At 36.7% G+C, this 22,881-nt stretch overlaps 10 protein-coding genes and 1 non-coding gene across 12 annotated transcripts; 4 read left to right on the top strand and 7 right to left on the bottom strand.

The window, feature by feature from the left end:
- Window positions 1-254: 254 nt before the first annotated feature.
- Window positions 255-904, top strand: T28A11.13 (protein-disulfide reductase). Its single transcript, NM_071491.2, has 3 exons — window positions 255-416; window positions 465-601; window positions 648-904. The coding sequence occupies exons 1-3, from the start codon at window positions 303-305 to the stop codon at window positions 763-765; spliced, it is 369 nt and encodes a 122-aa protein (NP_503892.1). The 5' UTR covers window positions 255-302; the 3' UTR covers window positions 766-904.
- A 463-nt stretch (window positions 905-1,367) lies between these two features.
- On the bottom strand, window positions 1,368-2,693 carry srj-8 (Serpentine Receptor, class J; the record flags this gene model as incomplete). The annotated part of the gene is made up of 7 exons (NM_071490.1): window positions 1,368-1,640; window positions 1,685-1,780; window positions 1,823-1,924; window positions 1,974-2,090; window positions 2,151-2,238; window positions 2,285-2,451; window positions 2,502-2,693. The coding sequence occupies 7 exons, from the start codon at window positions 2,691-2,693 to the stop codon at window positions 1,368-1,370; spliced, it is 1,035 nt and encodes a 344-aa protein (NP_503891.1).
- Window positions 2,694-3,785: 1,092 nt separating this feature from the next.
- Window positions 3,786-5,505, bottom strand: srj-7 (Serpentine Receptor, class J; the record flags this gene model as incomplete). Its single annotated transcript, NM_071489.1, has 7 exons — window positions 3,786-4,076; window positions 4,473-4,568; window positions 4,654-4,755; window positions 4,804-4,920; window positions 4,966-5,053; window positions 5,103-5,269; window positions 5,314-5,505. 7 exons carry the CDS (start codon window positions 5,503-5,505, stop codon window positions 3,786-3,788), a joined length of 1,053 nt encoding a protein of 350 aa, NP_503890.1.
- T28A11.24 lies at window positions 4,014-4,079 on the top strand. The gene has a single exon (NR_068659.1). It is a non-coding gene; the product is annotated as an Unclassified non-coding RNA T28A11.24 (non-coding RNA).
- Window positions 5,506-6,005: 500 nt separating the features above from the next.
- gst-23 (Glutathione S-transferase) lies at window positions 6,006-7,224 on the bottom strand. Its single transcript, NM_071488.4, has 3 exons — window positions 7,079-7,224; window positions 6,949-7,036; window positions 6,006-6,471 (listed from the first exon to the last, which is right to left on the bottom strand). The coding sequence occupies exons 1-3, from the start codon at window positions 7,211-7,213 to the stop codon at window positions 6,068-6,070; spliced, it is 627 nt and encodes a 208-aa protein (NP_503889.1). The 5' UTR covers window positions 7,214-7,224; the 3' UTR covers window positions 6,006-6,067.
- A 647-nt stretch (window positions 7,225-7,871) lies between these two features.
- srj-11 (Serpentine Receptor, class J) lies at window positions 7,872-9,084 on the bottom strand (the record flags this gene model as incomplete). The annotated part of the gene is made up of 5 exons (NM_071487.1): window positions 7,872-8,138; window positions 8,193-8,381; window positions 8,432-8,636; window positions 8,688-8,794; window positions 8,836-9,084. 5 exons carry the CDS (start codon window positions 9,082-9,084, stop codon window positions 7,872-7,874), a joined length of 1,017 nt encoding a protein of 338 aa, NP_503888.1.
- An 812-nt stretch (window positions 9,085-9,896) lies between these two features.
- On the bottom strand, window positions 9,897-13,633 carry str-16 (Seven TM Receptor; the record flags this gene model as incomplete). Of its 2 annotated transcripts, NR_134547.1 has the most annotated exons (7): window positions 10,072-10,118; window positions 10,160-10,337; window positions 10,391-10,597; window positions 10,698-11,066; window positions 11,222-11,421; window positions 13,229-13,370; window positions 13,417-13,633. NR_134547.1 is itself a non-coding variant. In NM_001377595.2 (5 exons), the coding sequence occupies 5 exons, from the start codon at window positions 11,411-11,413 to the stop codon at window positions 10,072-10,074; spliced, it is 993 nt and encodes a 330-aa protein (NP_001364843.1). In that variant the 3' UTR covers window positions 9,897-10,071. The 2 variants fall into 2 exon arrangements, 1 of the variants encoding a protein (NP_001364843.1); NM_001377595.2 differs by lacking the exons at window positions 13,229-13,370; window positions 13,417-13,633 and having other exon boundaries at window positions 9,897-10,118; window positions 11,222-11,413.
- Window positions 13,634-13,797: 164 nt separating this feature from the next.
- Window positions 13,798-14,064, top strand: K08D9.9 (FIP (Fungus-Induced Protein) Related). The gene is made up of 2 exons (NM_001276905.3): window positions 13,798-13,829; window positions 13,875-14,064. The coding sequence occupies exons 1-2, from the start codon at window positions 13,809-13,811 to the stop codon at window positions 14,019-14,021; spliced, it is 168 nt and encodes a 55-aa protein (NP_001263834.1). The 5' UTR covers window positions 13,798-13,808; the 3' UTR covers window positions 14,022-14,064.
- A 1,456-nt stretch (window positions 14,065-15,520) lies between these two features.
- Window positions 15,521-19,125, top strand: gtnt-36 (Glycosyltransferase family 92 protein). Its single transcript, NM_071484.7, has 7 exons — window positions 15,521-15,910; window positions 15,960-16,088; window positions 16,142-16,244; window positions 16,861-16,976; window positions 17,018-17,382; window positions 17,435-17,576; window positions 18,663-19,125. Exons 1-7 carry the CDS (start codon window positions 15,621-15,623, stop codon window positions 19,108-19,110), a joined length of 1,593 nt encoding a protein of 530 aa, NP_503885.2. The 5' UTR covers window positions 15,521-15,620; the 3' UTR covers window positions 19,111-19,125.
- A 408-nt stretch (window positions 19,126-19,533) lies between these two features.
- K08D9.10 (Transcriptional regulator) lies at window positions 19,534-19,611 on the bottom strand (the record flags this gene model as incomplete). Its single annotated transcript, NM_001318262.1, has 1 exon — window positions 19,534-19,611. One exon carries the CDS (start codon window positions 19,609-19,611, stop codon window positions 19,534-19,536), a length of 78 nt encoding a protein of 25 aa, NP_001305191.1.
- A 726-nt stretch (window positions 19,612-20,337) lies between these two features.
- On the bottom strand, window positions 20,338-22,835 carry gtnt-35 (Glycosyltransferase family 92 protein). The gene is made up of 8 exons (NM_001356940.3): window positions 22,591-22,835; window positions 22,403-22,538; window positions 22,066-22,348; window positions 21,918-22,015; window positions 21,720-21,872; window positions 21,340-21,443; window positions 20,825-21,091; window positions 20,338-20,614 (listed from the first exon to the last, which is right to left on the bottom strand). The coding sequence occupies exons 1-8, from the start codon at window positions 22,710-22,712 to the stop codon at window positions 20,380-20,382; spliced, it is 1,398 nt and encodes a 465-aa protein (NP_001343687.1). The 5' UTR covers window positions 22,713-22,835; the 3' UTR covers window positions 20,338-20,379.
- Window positions 22,836-22,881: the final 46 nt, after the last annotated feature.

Genomic DNA, 22,881 nt, shown 5'->3' with positions numbered 1-22,881 from the left:
TTGCCTACTTCAAAACTAACCCTTGCTCATCGTAATAAAATGTTGACCTTGGTTCACCTCGGAACATTACTTTTTTCTTGCACACTATTGAGATATGTTGACTCATACTTCAACCTAACTTCCTCAGATTTTTTTTACAAAAGGTACATACGAAAACCAAGGTTAAACGCGCACTGTTTCATTTCTTTACATGAAAGTTTTTGCTTTTTTTTTGCTTGCATTATTTTTTTCCCAATTATTTGACACATTTCCAGGGAAGAATATGGATATTTTGGCTGGAGTGAAAATTGAGAAAAATTGAGATGCTCGATTGGACGTTGGTCGACGCAACTGAAGCTCTCGCAGGAAAAATCGGAGGATTCTACTTCTCAGCTCATTGGTGTCCACCATGCTGCATGTTCACACCGATTCTCAAGGTATTGAAAATGTGGAAATTTCAAAAACATCCATAATTTACGTTTCAGAAGTTCTACGAGAAAGTTTATGATGATTTCGAGATCGTCTTTGTCTCATCCGATCCTAGCGAGAGTGGCCTGAAAAAGTATATGCAAGAATGCCACGGTGATTGGTATTATATTCCTTTTGGGCATGAGGCCAAGCAGTAAGATATACACACGCTTTAAAACCTCTGCAACCAATTTTTCCAGAAAGCTTTGCGTCAAGTATGAAATTACCGGAATGCCAACTCTCGTTATCGTCAAGCCAGACGGAACTGAAGTGAAAAGTGATGGACGATATGATGTTCAAATGGAAACGAATCCATAGGTTACCGTCGCCAAGTGGAAAGCTTAAGGAAAATGCGGCCAAAACATTTTCCGCTTTAAATCTTTCCCGATTTGTTAAAATAATTTGAAATCTTTCGAATCTAACCATTCCGTCTCTATTTTTTTTTGAATATTTCTATTATGAAATTGGCAGTAAACAATAATGAATATATTGGTTGGGGAATGAGTTGTTTTGTTTTTCTCACTTTTGATTTTTGCCTTATATTTTTGTGGTTATAAAAAAGTCACAAAACTCTACCATGATAGTTTAAAATAGTGTAATCCCACAGTACTAGCGGTATCCCTACAGTATTATTACAGTACCCCTACAGAGTTCCAAAAAATATTTCTCTAGTGCCTTTACAGTGTTCCTACAGTAGCCTTACTATATTACCGTAGTACCTCTACAGTACTAGTACAGTACCCCGACCACACCCCTCTATCGTCCTTAACCTAATATCTCTTTAAATATCTAAAATCGCATGCCGGCTTCGGTGTGACGTCACAAAAACAAACAGACAAACGGATGTAAGGATGTAATTTTATTTAAAACGCTTTTAAGTTCAAATAATATTAGAGGAAATTTGGTTTATGTAAGCCAAATTAGTTAATCCCACTGCTACAATCAATTTTCGACGCATTCTTATTAGCCCCTTGTATTGCTGAACTGCTAGCCACCGTCGGGTCTCTTTTTCTCAAAATCGCGTTCCGATAGCTTGGCACCAAGTAGATCACAGCCAACGGATCGATGAATGGGAAAGCAGAAAGGGCTACGGTAGCCACGTTGGTGTTCCACCAAGACAAATCAATTCCGAAAATTGGAGCATACCACGAGAGTACTGTAGGTAGAAAGCTGGCGAATATTGGTATGCAGGTCTGGAAACATGGAAAAGGGGTGTTATAGACTTTCCCATGCTAACCTGAATAATTAGCGTCAAAAATAGTTTTTTCTGCAGCCGAATGCTGTTCTTGCTCATACTGCTGTTCGCTTGCATTGACCGAATTTTTCTCATAATCTGGAAAACAATAACTTTTTTTTTTGTTTAAATTAAAATTACCTTGTAGCCCAACACAAAATAAATTGTCATCGCATAAAATGAGATCACAGTCAGTAAGACGATGCCGAGCCAACTACGGAAACGAATAGCGTCACTTGCGTTCTGGAATTCGAAAAATAACCGTATGTACAAATCCAGTAAGGGGAGTTACCCAATAAAGTGCAGCCAGCATTGGTACATCCCTGGTATCTGCGTGGTATTCTGCCATAAACTCATCCCGGATCAGCTCTCGGATCTCATCAGTACCGCCAAGGCATTGCTGGCAGATCTGGAAGATAACTCTGGTAGTACTTTAGGTTTAACATAAGTTTTCTGACCAGTAACTTACCACAGACCACGATGCACCATGTATGAGTAAAAAGAGCGCGTAGATCAGCACACCAATTGGATGAAAAAAATTGCGATGCAGTTCAGGACTGAAATTATTGGCTTTGCAGAAACTGAAAATTTATAAAATCTTACTGAAACAGGGCTATGTATCTGTAGACAAAGTGAATGATCAATAAAGCGTAGCTCAGGGAAATGAAGCCGCAGCGATTGGAAATCGCGTGGGCTCCAAGTTCTGGATGCTCGAAGAATGGTCCTTCGGTGAGAAATACCACAAATCCATGCGAATTGCCGGTTACTGCCTGGAAAAATATATGTCATGAACTTGCAATTTTTGAGATAGAACACTCACCAAAGGGGTCAAAAACTCATTCGTCGAGTAGAAGAGGTCAAAAACTGCGAAAGCCACCAACAAAAACCGATAGTTGCCCATTTGAGTTTTGGATTTTGTCAATGCCAGGTAGATAAAGATTGGGTTAATTATGTAGCTGAACACCCCGAAAATACGGGGAAAATTTTGATGGTACCAGCTGATGTAAATCATTTTTTCTTTCGAAAGTGTCTGATAAAGAGAATATGAGTAATCCTGCAAAAGATAAGGGGTTTTATAATAATAAATGAAGAATTAGGATTTAAGGTATGAATAATCCGGCGGCGACAAGTGTTCCTATTATTTCATGAAATAAGCTTCAACGTCGTCATTTTTTATATTGTGTTTTGTAAAAAGGTTCAAGATGGCTAACCGACTAAAGCTGGCAAAATAAATACGTAGATCAGTCAGTTTCAAACTTTACAGGTGCAAAATATGGTATACTCACGAGGAAAAACTATAAAAATTTGGAGTTTTTTTAAAGTGTTTTTTTTACAGTCAAGGATACTCAGTTTTTCCCAATTCTAACTGTGAATGTCGCCCAGAAAACTTCATCTGTTCATTTCATTTAAACATTCGGCGCTATAGCGACAATATTCTAGATATCTTTTTTAAAATGCTTTAAAGTTTTTGTTTTTTATCTCTACTATAAACTAATAATGCATAATTTTAATTGAATTCCCACAAGTACTTCTTCACCTTTAACTACAATTTGGCTGGCCAAACTCAGCACTAAAATTTCAGCCAAACTTTGGAAGCAAATTCGTATAGTAATATTGTATTTTAAGATCCGTAAAAACTAAAAATGATCCTAGAAAATTTTAAAAATTTTCAAGTTTTTTTTTGGCATTTCAAAAATCCGCTCTCAAAAAAAATAAGAAGTTATTAAATTTGATGAAGAACCAGTTGAAAATAAAAAAAAACAGACTAACTGGTTTAACTGACAAAACATGTTACTGGTACCTCTATTTAAACAAACCGTTCAGAAATTAGATCGGTCTAAAACCAGTAAAATTGGAGCAGCTGAAATCACAAACCGGATGCGTAACCTACAAAACCAGGAACACCGTGAAATGAACTGAACTGATCGTTCACTAATACCTCAATAATCTCGTTAATTTGATCAAGACAGTTGCCATCTTGAACTAATAACAGTTGATTTGAATTCCGAACTTTATATCTTCCAGGAAAATTCATAGAAATCATACACGTTTACTGGGAGAATAACAAAATATTGTATTGCAGTACTACAAGATCAGAATGAACTCAAAATGCAGTGCCAGCTATGGTTGTTATCCGGCGAACCATACTGACAACGTTGCTGATAGGCGGATTGATATTTCCTGAAGTGTCCGGCTCAATTGAAATTGGACGTCTGAGTAGTGTGTTTCTGTAGTTCGGAACCAAAATTATCACAGCTAGCGGGTCAATGCATGGGAAGGCAGCTAGTGCAATTGTGGAGACGTTTGTGTTCCACCAACCAATGTCAATTCCGAAAATTGGTGCGTACCAGGAGATGACAGTTGGTAAGAAGCTTGCGACAATTGGGATGCAGGTCTGAAATATAGAAGAAATGAATAAGTAATTTGAATATCCCATTGTTGATCTATTTACCTGAAGCTTTCATTTACTTTAGTTTTTTATGTTTCAACCTTTGTTTAGACTATGCTATCACAAAAATCAATTTAAGAATTTTTGGGGTCACCAAAGTATTAGAAGAAATATTGGTTTGTTTCTGTTTTTCAAAACTCAACTTATACATGTAAAAATAGGGGTAAATCCCTTGACAAGACAAAGACGATAGTAACCTAATCACTCAAAGGAGATTGATCAGTCTGTGTTTAGAGCACATTATATGTTTTATCAGGTTTGTTTTTCGTTTTTTTAAATTTTGGTCTGATCAATAATATAACCGAATTAAGCACAGAAACATGTAAATCTTACAAGAATTACCTGTACAACCAAAGTCACAAAAAGCTGCCTCTGAAGTCGTAAACTAGTTGCACTCAACGTTCGATTAATAGTCATGCACCGAATTTTGTGAATTATCTGAAATACTTTTTTTACTTTGGGCTTTACTTATGCTTAATCTCAGGCTTAAGCTTATGCTGAGGCTTAGACTTCGCAAACTTACTTTATACCCAAGAACAAAATAAACCGCCATTGAGTACCATGAAATAATAGTAAGAAGAATGATTCCAAGCCAGCTGCGAAATTGGATACCTGGACGGACACCCTAAAAAGGAAATTTAAATTTCTGAGTTTAATCTAGTTTTAGACATACCCAATAGAGAGCTGCCAACATTGGAACTCCATTGGACTCTTCTCCGTACTGATCTATGAACGACGAGCGCACTATTTTCCTAACTTCGTCGTCGGCCGCAAGGCAATTCTGGCAGATCTGAAGCAATTACATTTAATTATTTTATTTTCTGGAAGCTTTCACCATAGTCCAAGAGCCAGCGTGAAACAACATGAGCAATGTTAAAAATAGTATACCAATCGGCCGGAAGAACAGATGAAGCTTGTGCGGGCTGAAATAGCCACTGTTCAAATATTTTCAGGCCTAAATAGTTGACTCACTAAAACAAGGCCATGTACCGATAGACAAAATGGATGATCAATAAGGCATAACTGATGGAAATGAACCCACACCGATTCGACATTGCGTGCTGACCAAGTTCTGGATATTCAAAGAACAAGCCGTCTGATATAAAAACCACAAATCCATGCTTGTTGCCTTGTACACCCTAGACAAATTCATTAAAATATATTCACACCTACGGTAAATTACCAATGGAGTTAAAATCTCGGATATTGAATACAGAATGTCAAAGACCGAGAACATTATCAAAAGATTCTTGTAGCTCCCCACTTGAGTTTTAGTTTTGGTCACTACCAAATATATGAATATTGGGTTCACCAGGAAGCTTAGTGCTCCCAAAATTTTGGGAACATTTTGATGGTACCAGTTCATATATATCATAGTTGTATTGAAAAATAATGGGATCTTCTCGATGAAGAGATGTAGAAGTGTTTTCCCCTCTTGTTTTTCTTATAAATGCCGAGTTCTCGTAAAATAGTATACTCCTTTGGGGTTGGGGCACTATGTGTTTTGTGACTTGAATATTTGTCTGCTATGGTAACTCCGTTTTTGCAAAGGAACACACTGAAAAGGGTCGAAAAAGTCCTCCATGTGTGATAGCGTCATTGAGCAGACTTGAGGTGGGTGTTATCTGTATTCTCCAGGGTCTGATTCATAAACAGCACCTGTATTAATTTTCAAACAACGTTTTACTCCTACTACATTGGTTTTTCGTGTCAGGACCCAATGTTTTATATGCAGTAGGTTATCGTGAAACCTATAGACTTTGATAAGTTAATTCAAAAAACTTTAAAAAAATTTAATTTTTAAGTACTCGAAATTTTGATAGCTCATTTTTTGAAAATGGTTTCACAGTTGAGTTTTGCTTTTTGAAACAATAGTTATTTGAAACAAGTTTTATTAGTATTGCAAAATTAATTTAACACAAAAAAATCCGAAAGTTTTATTGTTTCCCATTTCCACTGACGAATGGATTTAGTTCGGCCCGTTTATTCAAATACAGTCTCATATTGGGCCGCTCTGCAAATCGTCCATGAAATCTTTTCAGTGCTGGGGTGCCATTTAGAGCAGTTGGTGTGAGGATGAGGTGAATATCGAGAAGCTCGAATAGAGCATAATCTGCATAGCTCAGCTTGTCCCCGGACACAAAGTTTTCGCCGTTGTTAAATGTGCAGAACAACTTCTCAATTCGTAGTAGCTCCCCGGGAAGAGTTTCAGTTATGTATGCTTCTTTGCCATCTTCGTAGTCTGTCTTGATCATTGTGAAATATTTGGTGCGTAGATCGCGGAGCCCTTCGGAGAACATATCGATGAATGAGGTCTCTGATTCAGTGGAGCCATTGAGTCCTGAGAAATTTTAGATGTTGTTTTTTTTTCTTTTTGTATTGAATTTTAAATAAGATTTGCAAAATGTTAACTCAACAGCCGGGAAAACAATTGTTAATATATTTTTCGTTATTTTCTCCAACTGATATTTTGAGATCAAAAAAAAATTGTAATCAAAAACGCATTAAGTCAGCCTAGAAGAGCTAACTATAAAGCCAAAAGTTTAAAACAATTTATTGACTAATTTGACGACGTTTAGAATTGCTCCAAAAGACTACTTTTAGATAATTTTTATACGATTTCGGATGTATACATTCTGCAAGTTTTTTTGAAAATTTTTATTTTGAGAAAATCAAAAAAATTTTCACTCAAAAAAAACGATTTTTTCAAAACAAAACATTTATCAAAACAATTAATAAGCAATTTGACAGGCTTTTTCTTTTTCATCAATTCGAATGAATTTTTTATTTCAAAACTGTAAATTTTCTGATTGCTCACCATAAATCCGTCCAAGATGACGAAGAATCGCTGCTGACTGGACAATCGTTTCAGTTCCGATATGAAGACACGGCAATTGAGCGAAAATCTGGAAAATTCTACTTTTATAGTTTCAAAAATTATGAATCACCATGGTTGACTTCATTTCGGCCCACTCTTCTCGGCTGATACGGTTATCTTCAAATGGGATTTCCTGGTCATTGAGCAAGAGCCGAATGGGCTCCGCGAGCCCACGAATGTCAAAGTATGTGAGCTTGAGTGTCATCGAAGTGGTCTATAAATTAGAAAAACCAAATTAGAAAAACGTAAATTTTATGATTCCGGTAAATTTGAAAAAATAAAACTTTTGAGAATTTGGGAAAACATAAATGCAAAAATATTATAATAGAGGGCAACTATACGAATTCATACATGTGTTGTTGTATTTTCGGCAATAAAAACCGAAAATATAATCGGGTTAGGGGTGTGACGCGATTGTGAACTGTAAATTAGTAAGGTTTATGTGTTGATTTTAAATTTCTATACGGTTTTTTCCTGTAATTGATCAAAAATAATCCCATCGACAAGAATTCTCCAAACTTGACAAAATAATTTTCTAGAACTATCATCCCAACTCAAACTTAACGACATTGTTATAAAAGTGCTAAGTTGTTCAAAAAGTTACAGTACTAAATTGAGAATAATTTGTTTTTAAAAACCAAAAAAAAACGAAGAAAGTGTAAGCTGTCTGCAAACTTGGTAAGAAAAGAGGGACACGTTGAAAATGTCCGCAGGCTATTGAAAAAATCTATAAAGCAAACATGTATTTCGAGAAATGCAAATAAAACTCTTTCACATTGATTAAAAAAGAACGTTGCGAAAAATATTTATGGAAAAAAATAAGAAATTTTATAACAACTTGGACAACACTTTTCCTCAAACTTTCAATAAACTTGAGCTGAATTATCCACGTTGGGTCGGACAGTCGATGTTCCAGAATAAAAGTATTTGATTGGCATTTTCACAGTGCGAAAAAGCTTGTTCCGGTAGTTGGGTAGGAGGAAAATGATAGCAAGTGGATCTAGAACAGGGAACGCTGACAGTGCAATGACGCCCAAATAATTGTTCCACATTCCGAGATCCAATCCGATTACAGGACCGTACCAGGCCATCATGCAAGGGGAGAAGCTGATGCAGATCGGGATGAAAGTCTGAAAATGTTTAGTTAAACAATTTTTTTCTGAACTCTTTAAAAACATGTATACCTGAACTGCAAGGGCTTTGAATAACTGTCTATGCAATTTCTGAGTCGTTGCAGAAACCCCTGGATTATCCGCCAGCTTTTTCATAATCTTCCATCCAAGAATAACGTATAGAGAAATTGCATATATCGAAATTCCAGTCAGCAGCAGAATTCCAATCCAGCTTCTTCTTTTGATCTCGGGACTTGCATCCTAAAATTTTAAGGGGTTAGTGTTGGTTCTTTGCTCTTTTCGAGCCTCACGAAAAACAATGCCATTAGCATGGATAAATCATGTGAATCCACATGGTAATCTTTTTGAAAAGCGTCATAGATGTAGTCGAACACTTCTTGATCTCCATAGAGACACATCTCGCAGACAGAACTCCAAGCTATTCCGTGAAAAACAAAAAATACAAAGAGACCAAATAGCCCGGACGGCCGGAGAAGTCGATCGATTATTCGGGTGCTATAATTTTTAAATTTTCGGATTTACGTGAAAAATAAAAATAAAACTCACTTAAATAGCACAAGATACCGATAGATAAAGTGAATGACAAGGATTCCATATGAAAGAGAAATACACCCACATCGAATTGAGACAGCTAGTTGGCCAAGCTTCCCAGTCTGAAGTTCAATCATTTGGTGTGTAGAGCTTTCAAACTCACCCCAAAAAATGGTCCGTCAGCTAGGTAAATCACAAAAGCTGCCCCAGTACCATGAATTGCTACGGGAACGATTAGCTCTACAGTTGAGTAAGCCATATCAAAAATTGCAAACCCTATCAAAAGATATCGATACTTCCCGATCGAAGCCTTCTTTTCGGTGGCTATCAAGCAAATGAAAATTGGATTACACACGAATGACAAAATTCCAAACAATTTTGGAAGGTAATGGTGAGACCAGTGGATATACATAGTCCGTCTGAATTTCTTTCTGAAATTGTGAATATTCAGATTGTGTTAATAATTTATAAAGCAGATTGTATCTGAATCAGAAAAAGTGTGAAGGAATACTAATTGTATTTGTTTTCGAGCCCTACGCAGATATGCAATAGGATTAACAATCATTTAGGTAATGTGCTCGGGACTTAGATTGGTTCAAAAAGTCTAAATGAGTAATAATGTAGGATTGGTAAAACGCTTGGAAGACCAGAATCAAGATGAAAATACAAAAAAGCCTAATGAGTCAACCTGCTGATGTGTTTGTCGTGAGAGCAAAAGTATCGTACTTATTTAACTTTTTAAAAGTTTCCCCAATATGGTTACTTTTTTTTACAATACTCGGGCTTCAAAATTTTAATTCAAACAAGTTTGGAATTTTCGATAGGCCGACAGGCAAACTAGTAGGCAGGCTCAGGTACACATAGACCTGCTTGCCGCCAAATTGTCTGAAAATTTGAAATTATTTCTGGGCTCACCAGCGCCCGGCACTTCATGGGTTCAGCTAGGCCCGACATTACTTGGGTTAGGCAATACCCGACATTTTCTAGGTTCCGCAGCACCCGACATCTTCTGGGTTTTGTATTGCTAACTTGTTTATGGAATTTTTTGCAGACGGCCGGAGACAGGCATGAGTTTCTTCAAAGGTAGGCCTACCAATACTGGCGCAGACATCGATGTACGAACCTCAAACTTTCCTTTTCTGCCAAAACGCTGTGCTGAGAAATCATTCTTGTGGGACGTCATTAGAACAAAATTTTTCAAACAGCAGTTCGGAAAACATTCTGATTTTCTTACAAATAAGTTTATTAAAAACTACAAGTAAATTTTAGAAGCGTGAAATCTTTCGGCACAAAATAGTTCAGAAATCTCTGTTTTACTTTTTTCTGACTACATCTACAAATGATTCAGAGCACATTCCACATCACGTAACAAAACTGCAATCTTTTGTTTTTGAACGAATTATTGCTGTGACGACGCTCCGGATGGTTTGTAGATTTGGAACGCAGCTGAAAATATTTTCTAGACAAATTTTTCCATTTTCACTCACTTTTGAACGCTCGCCGATAGTCTGTGACGACGTACATCAGGATGAATGCATCAAGCGCTGGATACAATGTGAATCCAGACAAGAAGACTCCTGTGGGAACACTGAGCTCCAAATCGAGCCACGGAAGGTAGATCACAAAAACGATGGGAGAGAACAGGACAATTGTTGGCGTGGTTATCTGATTTAATAGTTTAAATACCTAGATTTCTTATAATTTTCTAATAAAGTTACCTGTAACATGAGAGTCTTGAATATTTGTCGATGAAGTCTTCTCATCTGTTTTGACAGCATGCTCAGTTTCTCCTCCATCTCGTTATACAGCTGATATCCACAGAATATCATAATTCCGTACTGAACAACCATTATGAATGTGACGTTGAATGTGCAAAAGACGTTTCGCCAGCGAATAACGGAATGGGTTGAGTTGGGAATGGATTGCTGGAAATTTCAGAAATTTATATCAAAAAAGCGCAGAGCCGTGTAAGTAAGCTATTTTGTACCACTAGTTATTTACGAAGTGTTCTAAAAAATGACTCACATGGATCACATGAATCACACATGGAACTTCCGCTACATTGAGCCCGTACACGTCATGCATTTCTTGTCGCATGTACTCTTCCGAGTACTCATCCACCGCGTTGAACACCAGAAACCCAATCGCATACTGACATCCGAACCATCCAGCGTAGACGATCCAAATTAGGAAGTACCAGCCTTTGAAGTACTTCAGGTAGTACTCGTGAAAAATCGCAAAGTATCGGTAGAGAAATTGAACGGCCAGAAGGGAGATCGTGGTAGAGTACATGGCGGTGTACAGCACCAGCATGATCTTCATGACTTCATTTGAAGCGTTCAGGGGGCGGCTTGAGGTGAAGAATATGTAACCAGAGTTGTAGGAGTGGAGGACCTGAAACATGTTCATTGTAAGAAGATACTAAGAACTAAGGAGGAGCACATATGAAGGAGCCCGAACTTTGCTATTACTATGCTGCCTTTTCAATACACTCTAATCGGTGGACAGTCATGCAAAAGAAAAATATTTTATCGATTTACATTTCTTACCGGATATAACACAAACTCGAAACTTGCAAACGCAATTCCAAACACGGAGAACAAGATGATCAGGTACTTGTATGGACCTAAATCCTTTCTCACAAAGAACAACGTCAGAAATATCAGAGTAAGTTGGGATGTTGTGGTCGTGTAAAAGCCAAGCTGAGCAATTGTTTGATCGATCAGAAGCCAGTCAACCATTTTGAGAGCTGAAAATGTTTTCTTAAAATTTTGTAACCAAGCACGGTGTAGGTGAGCGAAAACTAAAACGAATGAATACTATTTCTTGAATTTGGCTATGATGGGCGTGCACATGTAAGATGCCTACTGTAATCTGATCTATCGTCGCTGAACTTCTCAGACCAACAACATGAACAGGAAATTACTATACTACTAGAAGGCGTTATCGTAAAACATGTGAGAGGAGCTACAGGTATTCAGAGTGATCGTTCTATATTAGGTCTAGGCAAATGGAACAAATAATTGATAAAACCGCACAGGAAATTATATAACTATACGATAACTCGAAAAATGCATACTTGTTACAAAGAATGTATGTTATAATTGTTTTTTGAATGGTAAAGGTGGAGTAGCGCCAGTGGAGAAACTGTTAAAACCACTCTTTTGGTCCCGAAATGACCAAAAATCATAATAAAACGTTTCGGAAATTTTTTGAAATTTTTTTATTTACTGTCTAAAAGTGGCAATTAGTCAGTTTTTGCCACTCAGAATTTTGGAAGTCGACCAAAAAACATTTATTTCGGCATTTTTTAATGTTTTAATTTTGTTTAAATTATTTGTATTAAAACATTGGAGGGGTCGAAACATGCGACATTTCTTTAAATTTCCTCAAAAGCTCGTATTTTTCCAAATTTTGGCAATTTGTCAAAACTTTAACCGGAAATTATAAAAAATCTAAGAAATTTTGCAGTATTTTATTATGATATGTGATTGTTTTGAATCATTATAAGTGCATTTAGAGAAAATCCCCACTGGCGCTACTCCACCTTTAAAAACTGTCCGAGGGCAAAAAAACGCTCAATTTTGTAAATTTACAGTGAAAATGTAATGTTTCAAGCTACAGAGGTTACTTGTGATTAATAACGAAAAGACATGAAATGAACCAAAATACTCATACTTATTCCAAAATACACAAAAAGGTCTGGTTACGTGAAACGGAAACATTCAAAGTCAGAACAACCATAGGTTGTTCTAATAAATATGGTGTCGTCTAGTCTTAACGAGTATTATGGTAAAGTGACTAATATATAGCTGTGATCTTTATTATAAATTTAATAATGCATTATAGAACTTCTGGCTCCTTGTATCGACTTGATGGTTGTTGCTGGAGAGAGACGTTGTCTACCACTCCAACTTGAGAACTGCCTTGATTCAAACACAAAACAGCTCGAAGTGCGTTTGCAATCGCTTCCCGGTAACTTTTGATTATAAAAAAACTTGGAATCGGGTCAACAGCGGGATACAACGCTATAGTGATTATATGAACTGTTGAAGCCAAATCTGCACCCATATTGAACATAGGACACATGAAGAATACGGTAATTGGTGTATGCATCAAAACTAGAGGGATGAGTGTCTGAAGGACTAATGCGTAGAATAACTGCTATTGAAGATTATTAGATGTGTTTGAGATTAGTGAAAGACTATCAGATAGTCTTAGGTAACATAGCATACCAAATCCGAAGACACATGCCATTGAGCTTCCCTCATTTTTTTTTTTTTTGGCCTCATGCCGGCCTCACGCAGACGCCGCTGTGTGTATAGTGCGAAAGGAAGTGCGAAAGGTGGTCATTTGGAAGCAGCCGACACGTTCGGGGTCCCGCAGCTTGGCGAGAAATGAGTAGCTTGGTGTGTACGCAACGTAGTGCAATAAGGTAATTATTTGGAAGCGGCCGACACATTCGGGGTTCCGCGCCGTACAATTCATGCGGCGTGGGAGACACCGTGAGGCCGGCGGAGGCGACCTCATGGGAACCCTATTTTGTTTTGACCCACCACCATGAACCTCATATGACTGGCAGCAATCCATGCATCTTTATTGAATGTCATTGCTCCATTCTGATCAAAGTTATACAATCTCAAACCAACGTAGCTGATGTTTTCGATTGATATATTGAGAGTTTCATAGATCATAGCTCTGGAATTATTGTGGGAAATTAAAAAAATGAAATAAAGTATTCTACCTAGTATAGTCATCCAAATTGGAATTTTTCCAAAAGTAGACGCGAACTACTGTACCCCACCAGAAACAGTAAAGCATAGGAAACAAGAACAAAAGACTGAATCTCCATCCAGATGTGAACTTTCCTGCAGATGCTCTGAACCCAAATTTTTTTCGTTAACGAGTCAATAAATAAAAGCAACAAAACGCGAAGGAAATTTCAGAGCATCAGAATAAAATATTTATGTTTGATTTCCAAACTTTGTTTTTGATGAAACTGTCAAGATTCCATTTTCATCATATGAATCATCGTTTTTCCATTGTTACATATTTTTATATGACGATAGAACGTGGTTGATATAAAATGCTTGATCCTTTTCCAGCATCATCACAATCTTTTCGTTGTTCAACAAAATGTGGACAAGACTTCTTCTGGTAAGATATTTTAAATTTTCGGTTCTTCTAAAGTTTTTTTTTCAGATCGTTCTTGTGATTGCAATCATCTCTGCAGCTGCCCAAAAATGCGGCAGTGATGACGACTGCGGCTTTTTCTACAAGTGCAGATATGGTTACCCCCACGGAATATGCGTTTCAGTTTGCATATTCCGTGGAATATGCCCGTTTTAAATATATTTAAGCGTTCGAGTTAAATGAATTATTCTGGCAATCGAAACATGTATTTTTTTACTTGGTTTCTTGGTTTCAAATACTCTTCTTTTGTTTTCCATCGTTACTACAGAATGCACCAGATCTTATAACTGCAGCTCTGCAAACACCTGTAACTTGTATATTCTCAAATCAAAAAAACATGAAGATATCTGACAATATAACGTTTTGTGAGCAGATTAACTGATTAACTGAACGGCATTAGCTGCTAATTAACTGAACGACAAAAAGTTACAACAATTTATTAAACATCTCAGTTTTCTACGATGATAGTGATATGCTGGATCAATCCGATTTTGTAAATTCCACAGAGACATTTACCTACAATATAATTTTTTGATATAAATTGCGTAATAATTTTGATTTCAAACTAACTCCCTTTTAATCACTTTTCTATACTCCGCAACAATCCACATAAAGGAAAGTGCGTCGAACGGTGGATAAATTCCAATAAATGGATACAACCATCCTGTTTGCAAGCTGATGTTTTCTTGAATGTACGGAGACAAGAGTGGTGTCACCAAAATTGGTATTGCTGGGAAAAACATGCAGACTGTAGGGTGTTATGCATTGTACAACGAGAGCTTTGAAGATTTGAACTTGTTGTTTTTTGTTTTGCTCCGACAATGTTTCGAGATCAGATTTTATTTTGAAATGCATTTTGACTCCGCAATATATAATACCTAGATAGTGAGATGAAATAATCAGAGATGCAAAAATCAAAAATGACAACTCTTTGACTCGAATAGACCCATCGGAAGCGTAGATGAGCATCACAAAACCAGGAACTTCAGACATTGACATTTCGTAATTGTCAGAGATCTCTTGCTAGGTCTAATTCTTACAACAAATATGATTGAGCGTAATCAACTGGTACACAATATATGTAGTAGAACACCGCATAAAATGTTCCCGGAGTTAATGAATATAAAATCCAAGTAATGCTCCACATGTCGTCAAACTTCATCTGCCACTTTTTATTTGCCAAGTATTAAGCTGAAAACATAGATTTCCGGTACGATAGGCATTCTTCTTTATGCCAATGATATGAAGACAAGGAACACAATCAGCCAACTGCACAGGAAATTGTATTTCTTTATGTACAAGATGTACAAAGTTTCGGAATATTCGGAGGGTAATTTAAGTTTTTCGAGAAATGATAAGAATATGCTGGACTGGAATTTGAATGCTAGAACCATCAGGCTCACTAGATATGCAGTAACTATTTCCAAATCACTTCGTGCTCAAACACTGAAAAGTTTATATTTGCCCAACTAGACTCACTGGCCTATAAATGTTTATTTTCAAATTATTTTCAAGTTACGGATTTTTATAAGTTCTTGTAAAACTTTCACTTCACGCATTTCCGCCAATATTCTTTCCATGTTAACAAGGAAATTGTAATCTTGTAATTTCATCGAAAATTCCGGTTTCACCACCGAGTGTAGTAAGTTTTCTTGGTTTTGTGTCCTGCATTGAAGGTCTGGCCTGAATTCTGTTCTAGTAATGTTCAACTGAATCTGGCTTAATTTTGATTACGTTACCTCTAAAATTGTACCGATGCCTTATCAGAAACCATGTTGCCCGATTTTACTATTACCGTATCGGCAATATCGGATATTGAACGCAACGAATGGAGTATTCAGAAGAGGGAAAATCCACATACTTACTTTGATAATTTCGATACTTTTCTTTTTAATTCTTTACATATTCGGAATACCGGAACCAAGTTCCATTGCTCAGGTGGTTAAAGATAGCTTTTCACCACCCGCACTTCCAGTGTCGGAACATCTTTTGCCAGTTTCTCACGTATTCATTGTATCTGCATACTACTATCCCTACTCCAAATCGTAAGTTTCTTTTTTTAATAGTTGGAGAAGCTTGCCGAATTTGATTTAGACTGGGAAAAAACGCTGTCGCTCTGAATATGGTCGTTGATTCGAAAAATTTTCAAATGGACGGAGTGGTTTTTTCTGTTGCTGCGGCGAATGAAACGCATCGTCAGTTTTTGCGAGCTGAATCGCAAGTGTGAGTTTTGTGAAAAATTGGTTGAAACTTTCCATTGAAATATCAAATTGCAGAGAAGGAGTCCCAAGTTGCCGTTATACAACAGTAATGGCAAAAACTACGACAATCGATAACTTGTCAAAATTTGAAATGGAAATTAGTGGCAATACGGTGGAAGTAAGAATTTATTCTTTTTTTTTTTAGGGTGTTGTGTCACACATGGTCTTGCAATTTCAACAACATATAGCTTAGAACTAGAATTGAGACTTTTTTCTCTGAAACTGCAAATTTATTGAGAAAACGGCGAAGCCTCTACAAATGTCTTAAAAATACAAATAGACTACAATTAAATGTACTTTTTTTTGAATGTTTAGGGGTTCAAACCTGCAGAAACTTCCGAAATTTCTCAAAACATTGACATTCTTGGAATAAATTGGTAATTTGCCAAAACTTTTACTAAAATTTTTTAAAAATCAAGAAATATTTGGGGGATTTTACTATAATATTTTTTAATTTTAGATTATTGTGAATTTAGAAAAAATCAGAATTGAAGATCTTCAAAAAAACTTCCAGAGTATAAATCCTAAGCCTTAGCCTTAGCCCAAGCCTACGCCTTAGCCTAATCCTACTACTAAGCCTAAGCCTAAGCTGATGTTTTAACCCAAATTTCCTGTATTTCTCATTTTCCAGGAATGCAGGAAATTTAGACTTAACCAATTTTAAATTTAAATTTTTATGTTTTTCTTTAAGTCACAAAAATATCAGATTATTTTTCATATTTTTCCTCTATCAGATCCCATTCAAAATGGCACGCTACACTGCCCCGAAGCCTGTCATTATCTGTATTTCCCCACAATTTGTCGCCGAGCAGTGGCAGATCTTCATGATGCAAGTTCACGTTGCACATCGGTGAGATTTCATTTTTTGGCTTAAAAATTTCAAAATCACAGATTTGGTGGACACCTTCACATTTATTTAACATCAATCGTAGAATCGTTTTTCAATCTTATGCGGGAATACGAAAAACGAAAGTACTTGACACTAGATTTCTGGTTGCGAATGAAGTTCACTGACACCAAGACTCCATTTTTTGAGCCAAATCGACACGTGGAATGGAGAAATCAAGCGGGAGCTCAAATCGATTGCCTACTGCAATATAAGGAGGCCGCCGAATTTATAGCATTTTTTGATATGGACGATATTCTGTTCCCGAAGACCTACCCAACGTATTTGCAAGAGTTTAGAGCCGAATGGGAGGTTGATCCAACTAGTAACTCAATTTTCTATGGGAGACGAGAACACGAATTTGTTAAAGGTTGGGTCTCTAAATTAAAAATGTAACAGCTTTTATTGATATTGGGATTCAGCCAAATCCTTCAAAACTTTCAATTTCAAAGAGATCGTTTCTACCCTCGAGTCTTCTGACACAGTGAAGCGTGGCAAAGTAGTGGTGAAGCCGGAACGATACAATTCCACGTGGATTCATTATAGTTGGCACGATGCAAACCGGTAAGCTCGAGTCTCGCACGAAAATTTAAAAAAACTTTATTTGGTTCCTGAATTTTTAACGGAAAAAGTTCCCCAGTTCGCAGTAACCTCCAACTAATGAAACATTGTCCGGACTAAAAAAATTTTGGAGGGTAATTCAAATTTTTTGAAGAAAACATTTTGGCGGGAAATTCTAACCTCAAAATTTTCATACCGTTTTTTAAATTCAATTTTCAAGGAAATTCATGGGGTGTCAGAGTGTCTCATTTCGGCTTGATCTACGCAAATACGAAAAAAATGCGGGAAAAGAGACGCAGAGTTCTCAACTGATTTCGAATGGTTAAGAACGTGCTGACGTCACATTTTTTTGGGGCGAAAAATTCCCGCATTTTTTGTAGATCAAGCCGTGATGGGACAGTGACGGGGAAATTCAATTTATGATGACAAGCATTTTTGGCAGAAGTTTTGGTGGATAACTCTAATTTTATGAGAAAATTTTTTTATAGGTGAATTCAAATTTTTTGCGAAAAATTTATTGCGGGAAATTCTAAACTTTTTGAAAGATTTTTTTACCGGGAAATTCAAATTTTGCGAAAGTATTTTTTCAGGGAAAAAATTGCGCGCAATCGAAATTTTATGAAAAAAAAATTAGCGCGAAATTCAACTTTTTTGAGGAAACCGTTTTGGCGGGAAATTACTTTTTAAATAATTTTGATAACGTTTATCAAATTCATTTTTCCGAAAAAAAAATTTGGCGTGAAATTCTTCGAATTTTCTGGGACAATTTTTGGTGGGAAATTCAAATTTTCTGATAAACATTTTTGGAGAAAATATTTGCCAGAAATTTTTGGAAATTTCTAGAGCAATCGACTTGAAACTGACTTGACTTGAAACTAGAAACTGGAGACTTGAAAGGCTCGGAAAATTTCAGTTGTCGAAATGCTTTGGATGTTCCAGATTTATCAACAAAAAAAATCTAGAAAGATGTAAACCATCTTTAAAATTGATAAAACAGTTCAGAATTTGTGCGAACAGCTGTTTTTATAATAATTCCCATAAAACTAATGTCAATTGGCATCCTAAAAAATTGTATCTCCTCATTTACAGCCGCGAAATAGTCTCCCCAAACTTGGTACATGTGCAACGGCCACTTGAAGAGGACTCGAACAACGAGATGACCGACGTCTGGCAAATGGAATTTGGTGTTTTAAACGAGACTATACGGCAATCGGATATTAAAGCAATTGACAAAGATATTGCCAGAATGAAGAAGATCCCAAAGATAAAGAAAATCGCGTCGAAATTGCCATTGACAGATTTCTACTTGCCTATAGTGTTTCAGTGTTATTATGCTGCGTTTTACGGTGCAGCATTCGACGGTCGGGCGGGTGGATTCGGGTGCCCAAATGCCGATAACTGTAGACTGCCACAAAGGGAAGAGCATAAGTGTGTGCATTCAGATGCTGAGTATTATTCTGGTCCACATATGGTTCCGTTTACCTATCATTTTTCAAATAACTCATTTTGGAATTGGAATATTGGATGTTATCAATAAATAGTTTGATTGATTTTTGCTGTTTAACTTTTTTGCACTCTTTTTCATCGAATTGCGCCTGCAAAGTTGTAATATTAATTCTAAATTTTTTTAGTGTTGCAAAAATTTGTAAAGACATATTTTCTGTCAATTATGCCAAAAAACATACAATTTTCGAATACGATTCCACATATTTTTTAAAACTCTTTCCAGTGAGATTTTAAAGATAACTTCCAAATTTGCAGAATTAAATTATTTGCCCGCATGTCTTCTCAACTACCAAACAAATTTTAATCAAACCAAAATATCTTAGTTTCCAAACCAGTTCCGTAAATCACTATCAAATAGAAAATCTAGCCGTATTTACAAATCTCATTCACACTTCGTATCCCAGGTCAAACGCATGCGAAATCTTTGGGTTTTCCTCTAATTTTTGCTGCTCTTCTAATTATTTATCTTTTCAAAAATAGTGGACAGACCGATCCCCTCGACCAGAGATATACTTGAAATATCAGCTGGCATAGTTCCGGATTCAAAAAATTGTTAACATTTTTTTTATTTGGTTGTATTATGGTTATGCTAATAGCTGTGTAACAAAATAAATAAAATGTGTTTTGAACGATTCCTGTTAGTTTTACTAATTTTTGTACTTATACCATAATAATGAACTTTTTATGCCGTTTTTTTCCAAGAATGTAAAATTGGCATTTGATATCAGAAGATACAGTTAATCACAGGTGATTTCCAATTTAATTTTTCAACAGATTTCAATTTAACAGGACATTTTTCGGGCAATTTTCATGGCTTTTTTCCAGACTCGGAATTCCCTTTTTTCTGAATTTCTGAATTTTCTCGAATTTCGTTTTTCTCTCTTCTTCTCCCGCCCAGCCTAAGCCTAAGCCTAAACCTAAATATAAGCCTGAGTCTAAGCCTGAGCCTAAGCGTGAGCCTACGTCCAAGCCTAAGCGTGAGCCTAAGCCTACGCAAAAGCCTTAGCACAAGCCTAAGTCTAAGCAAAATCCTAGCCTAAGCATAACTTAAGCCTAAGCCTAAGCCTAGGCCTGAGCTTAAGCCTAGGCCTAGGCCTAAGCAAGAGCCTAGCTTAATCCGAAACTTAGGCCTACGCCTAAGCCTAAGCCTAAACAAAAGCTTAAGCAAAAGCCTAAGCCTTAAAAGGCTTGAAATAGGTGGCTGATTTGGCTAGCACGATTTGGAATAGCACCAAGAATCTTATAATATCAGTGGAAATTTTTTTTTTGTCAAATAAATTTATTAGCAAATCTGAACAATTTATGACATAGTCTCATTTTTAAATTTACAGTCCAACACTTTTCTGGTGAAAACTGAAAAGAATATCTCCGGCAGCTCTTCGCATCGAATTCCTCGTTGATTATATACGTAGCCTACTTTTTCCAAAACATTTGTAGCTAATTGGTTTTCAAAAGTTGGATCCAACCGAGTTTCTTCTGAAGAGTGCTTGAACGAGTATCCTTCTGGGCGATGTGCACCAGTGTTTTTGTATTTTCTGGAACAAACATTTTTAGAGGGTTTACAGGTTCTTTTGGTATTTTAGGTACAGTTTTCGTCAAAATTAAATTCCCAAATAGCAGAAATTTTTTCGAAAATGTTCTATTACCGCCAAATTTTATTTTATGCTCAATTTTGCGACAAAGCCGTTCTTGATATTTTCAAAATTCCATTTAAAATAATTTTTTGTAAATCTGCAAGCCCTTACCTAAAATGACCGATTCGTTTTGGCATGACCATGACATGAACATAATTTTCTTCCAGATTGGACCAATTTCCAGACAATGTGAATATTTTCTCGGGTCGATACATTCCCTTGAAATTACTCCATTTTATCTCGCCTGTTTTATTGTATTTCAAGAACATCAATTCTGAGTGTAGCTCTGAGAAGTTGTGCATTTTAGCCGGCGATTTTCCTGTCTTCTCAACTGAACTTGTCGCAATATTTATTTTGGCGATTGTTGGGGGGAGGGTTCTGGAAGTTTAGAAATTTTATAATCCAATAACTTGATCTACCAAGCTGGAGTCTTTTAGGGTTAAATTTCCGATTTAAATTCCCTCCAAAATGAAAAGACACACACATTTTCTAACCAATCAGCGTCTACGAACTCCGCACATTTCGTCTGACTGGTTGTTTTTTTTAGATATTTTTAAAATAAGCATTTCAAGACAAAAAAACTCAGGCCTGAGGGGTTATATCAAGCTTCTAAAAAAATAATCTACCTCAAAAAATGCAGCAAACTGTCAGAGTGAGTCCACACCAACCGCTCATCGATATCAACATTGATCACCCATTTCGAATGGAAACGACTTCGATAATGACATTCCTGGGGAAAATGTTCAATTGGTTACGTGTACTTGTGCCTACCTCCTGCCTGCCTGCCTACTTGCTTGCCTGCCTACCACCATTCCTGCCTACCTACCTTTATTCTGCAAGTTGTCGTGAACTCTGGTGTATGCTGATTTACGCACTGATACTTTGAAATGAAAAAGGTGTATTTTGACTTTTGGCAATAGGTAGGCTAGGAGGCATAAGGCAGGCGTAAGTCGCCTTGAAGGCAGGCAGGCATATACTACTTTCAGAGAATATGCCTCAAACCAACCTGTGTCTGTATTGAGTGTGCCTTCCAATTCAACTTTTTATGCTGGGTTATATAATGTGTATACTCGGCGTACCCGAACTTTGCGTAGTAGCTCAAAATTTTAAAGTCGTACTCATTAATGTTGAACAGTGTGAAATAGAAATATTTGGCACCCTGAAACCTTGTACTAAAATTTCATAGCTTATGATACAGACCTACCAATAGTCTATAGTGCTCGACAGACTCTGCAATTTGGAGCCACTTGCTCTCGGTCCCGAAAAGTGGGCCTACACAAACCGCCAATTCGTAAATTGGTTCTGCAAAAGTTAAAGCCTGCAATTTTATAAAATTTTAAGCACCAAGTTACCATTATAAGCTCTATAAATTAATGGAATTGGCTCATGTGGGACATGGTTATCGGTGAAGCTGACGCTTACAAATTCTACTCCAACTCTTCGTGGACATGTGACAACAGACATTGGAGCTGTTTGAGTTGGAAAAGATGAGTTGGCAATTTCCCGCCGTTTGCAGTCATAGTAGAGACAGGTGACGTCATACTTTTCAATATGTTGCTTGGTAATGATAATTGATATTTGGTCTTTGTACACAAATGCTGAAATGAGACGAGCTTCTCCACGCAGGGAATTTTTCTGAAATAATGTATATGACATCTATACTTTTCAAAAAAAAAAGTATCTACTCACAGATTCGACAGGTCCAAGATTTGCCCATTTTTGCAAGTTTGCTGCATGTGGAACATCTTCTAGCCTAATAGTATTCCATTCCGGGACACTACATCCATTGATCTTTCGGGACTTTTTATGGCCATCCTGAAGGAATCTGAATTGTAAATTTCTGATTAGTCATTAGTCATTTTTGAAAAACCACAAACAATTGGGAATCTTCCGGCTTGAAATGTGGTTTATTGGATGTCGCTAGAAAATAGGATGAGGTAAAGTTGGCGATTGTAGGCAATAGGATAAGAAGTATTAATGGAATGTATTTTTTCTGCATGCTCTGCGTGGCATTTGTATTGATTTAGTTATAAGTGAATACTAGTTAGCTCGGTTTTGCAACGAAAAGTTCTAATCAAGCCGAGGAATCTAACGCTTAGATGTGATCTTGTCACAGTGTTTCTATTTTCAAACTAGTTATAGGCCGCCATGTGCCTCCAAATGTGAGT

The sequence above is a fragment of the Caenorhabditis elegans genome, chromosome V (genome assembly GCF_000002985.6).
Source record: "Caenorhabditis elegans chromosome V".
In the NCBI taxonomy this organism is placed as follows: domain Eukaryota; kingdom Metazoa; phylum Nematoda; class Chromadorea; order Rhabditida; family Rhabditidae; genus Caenorhabditis; species Caenorhabditis elegans.
This window is presented reverse-complemented; position numbering and strand designations above follow the sequence as displayed.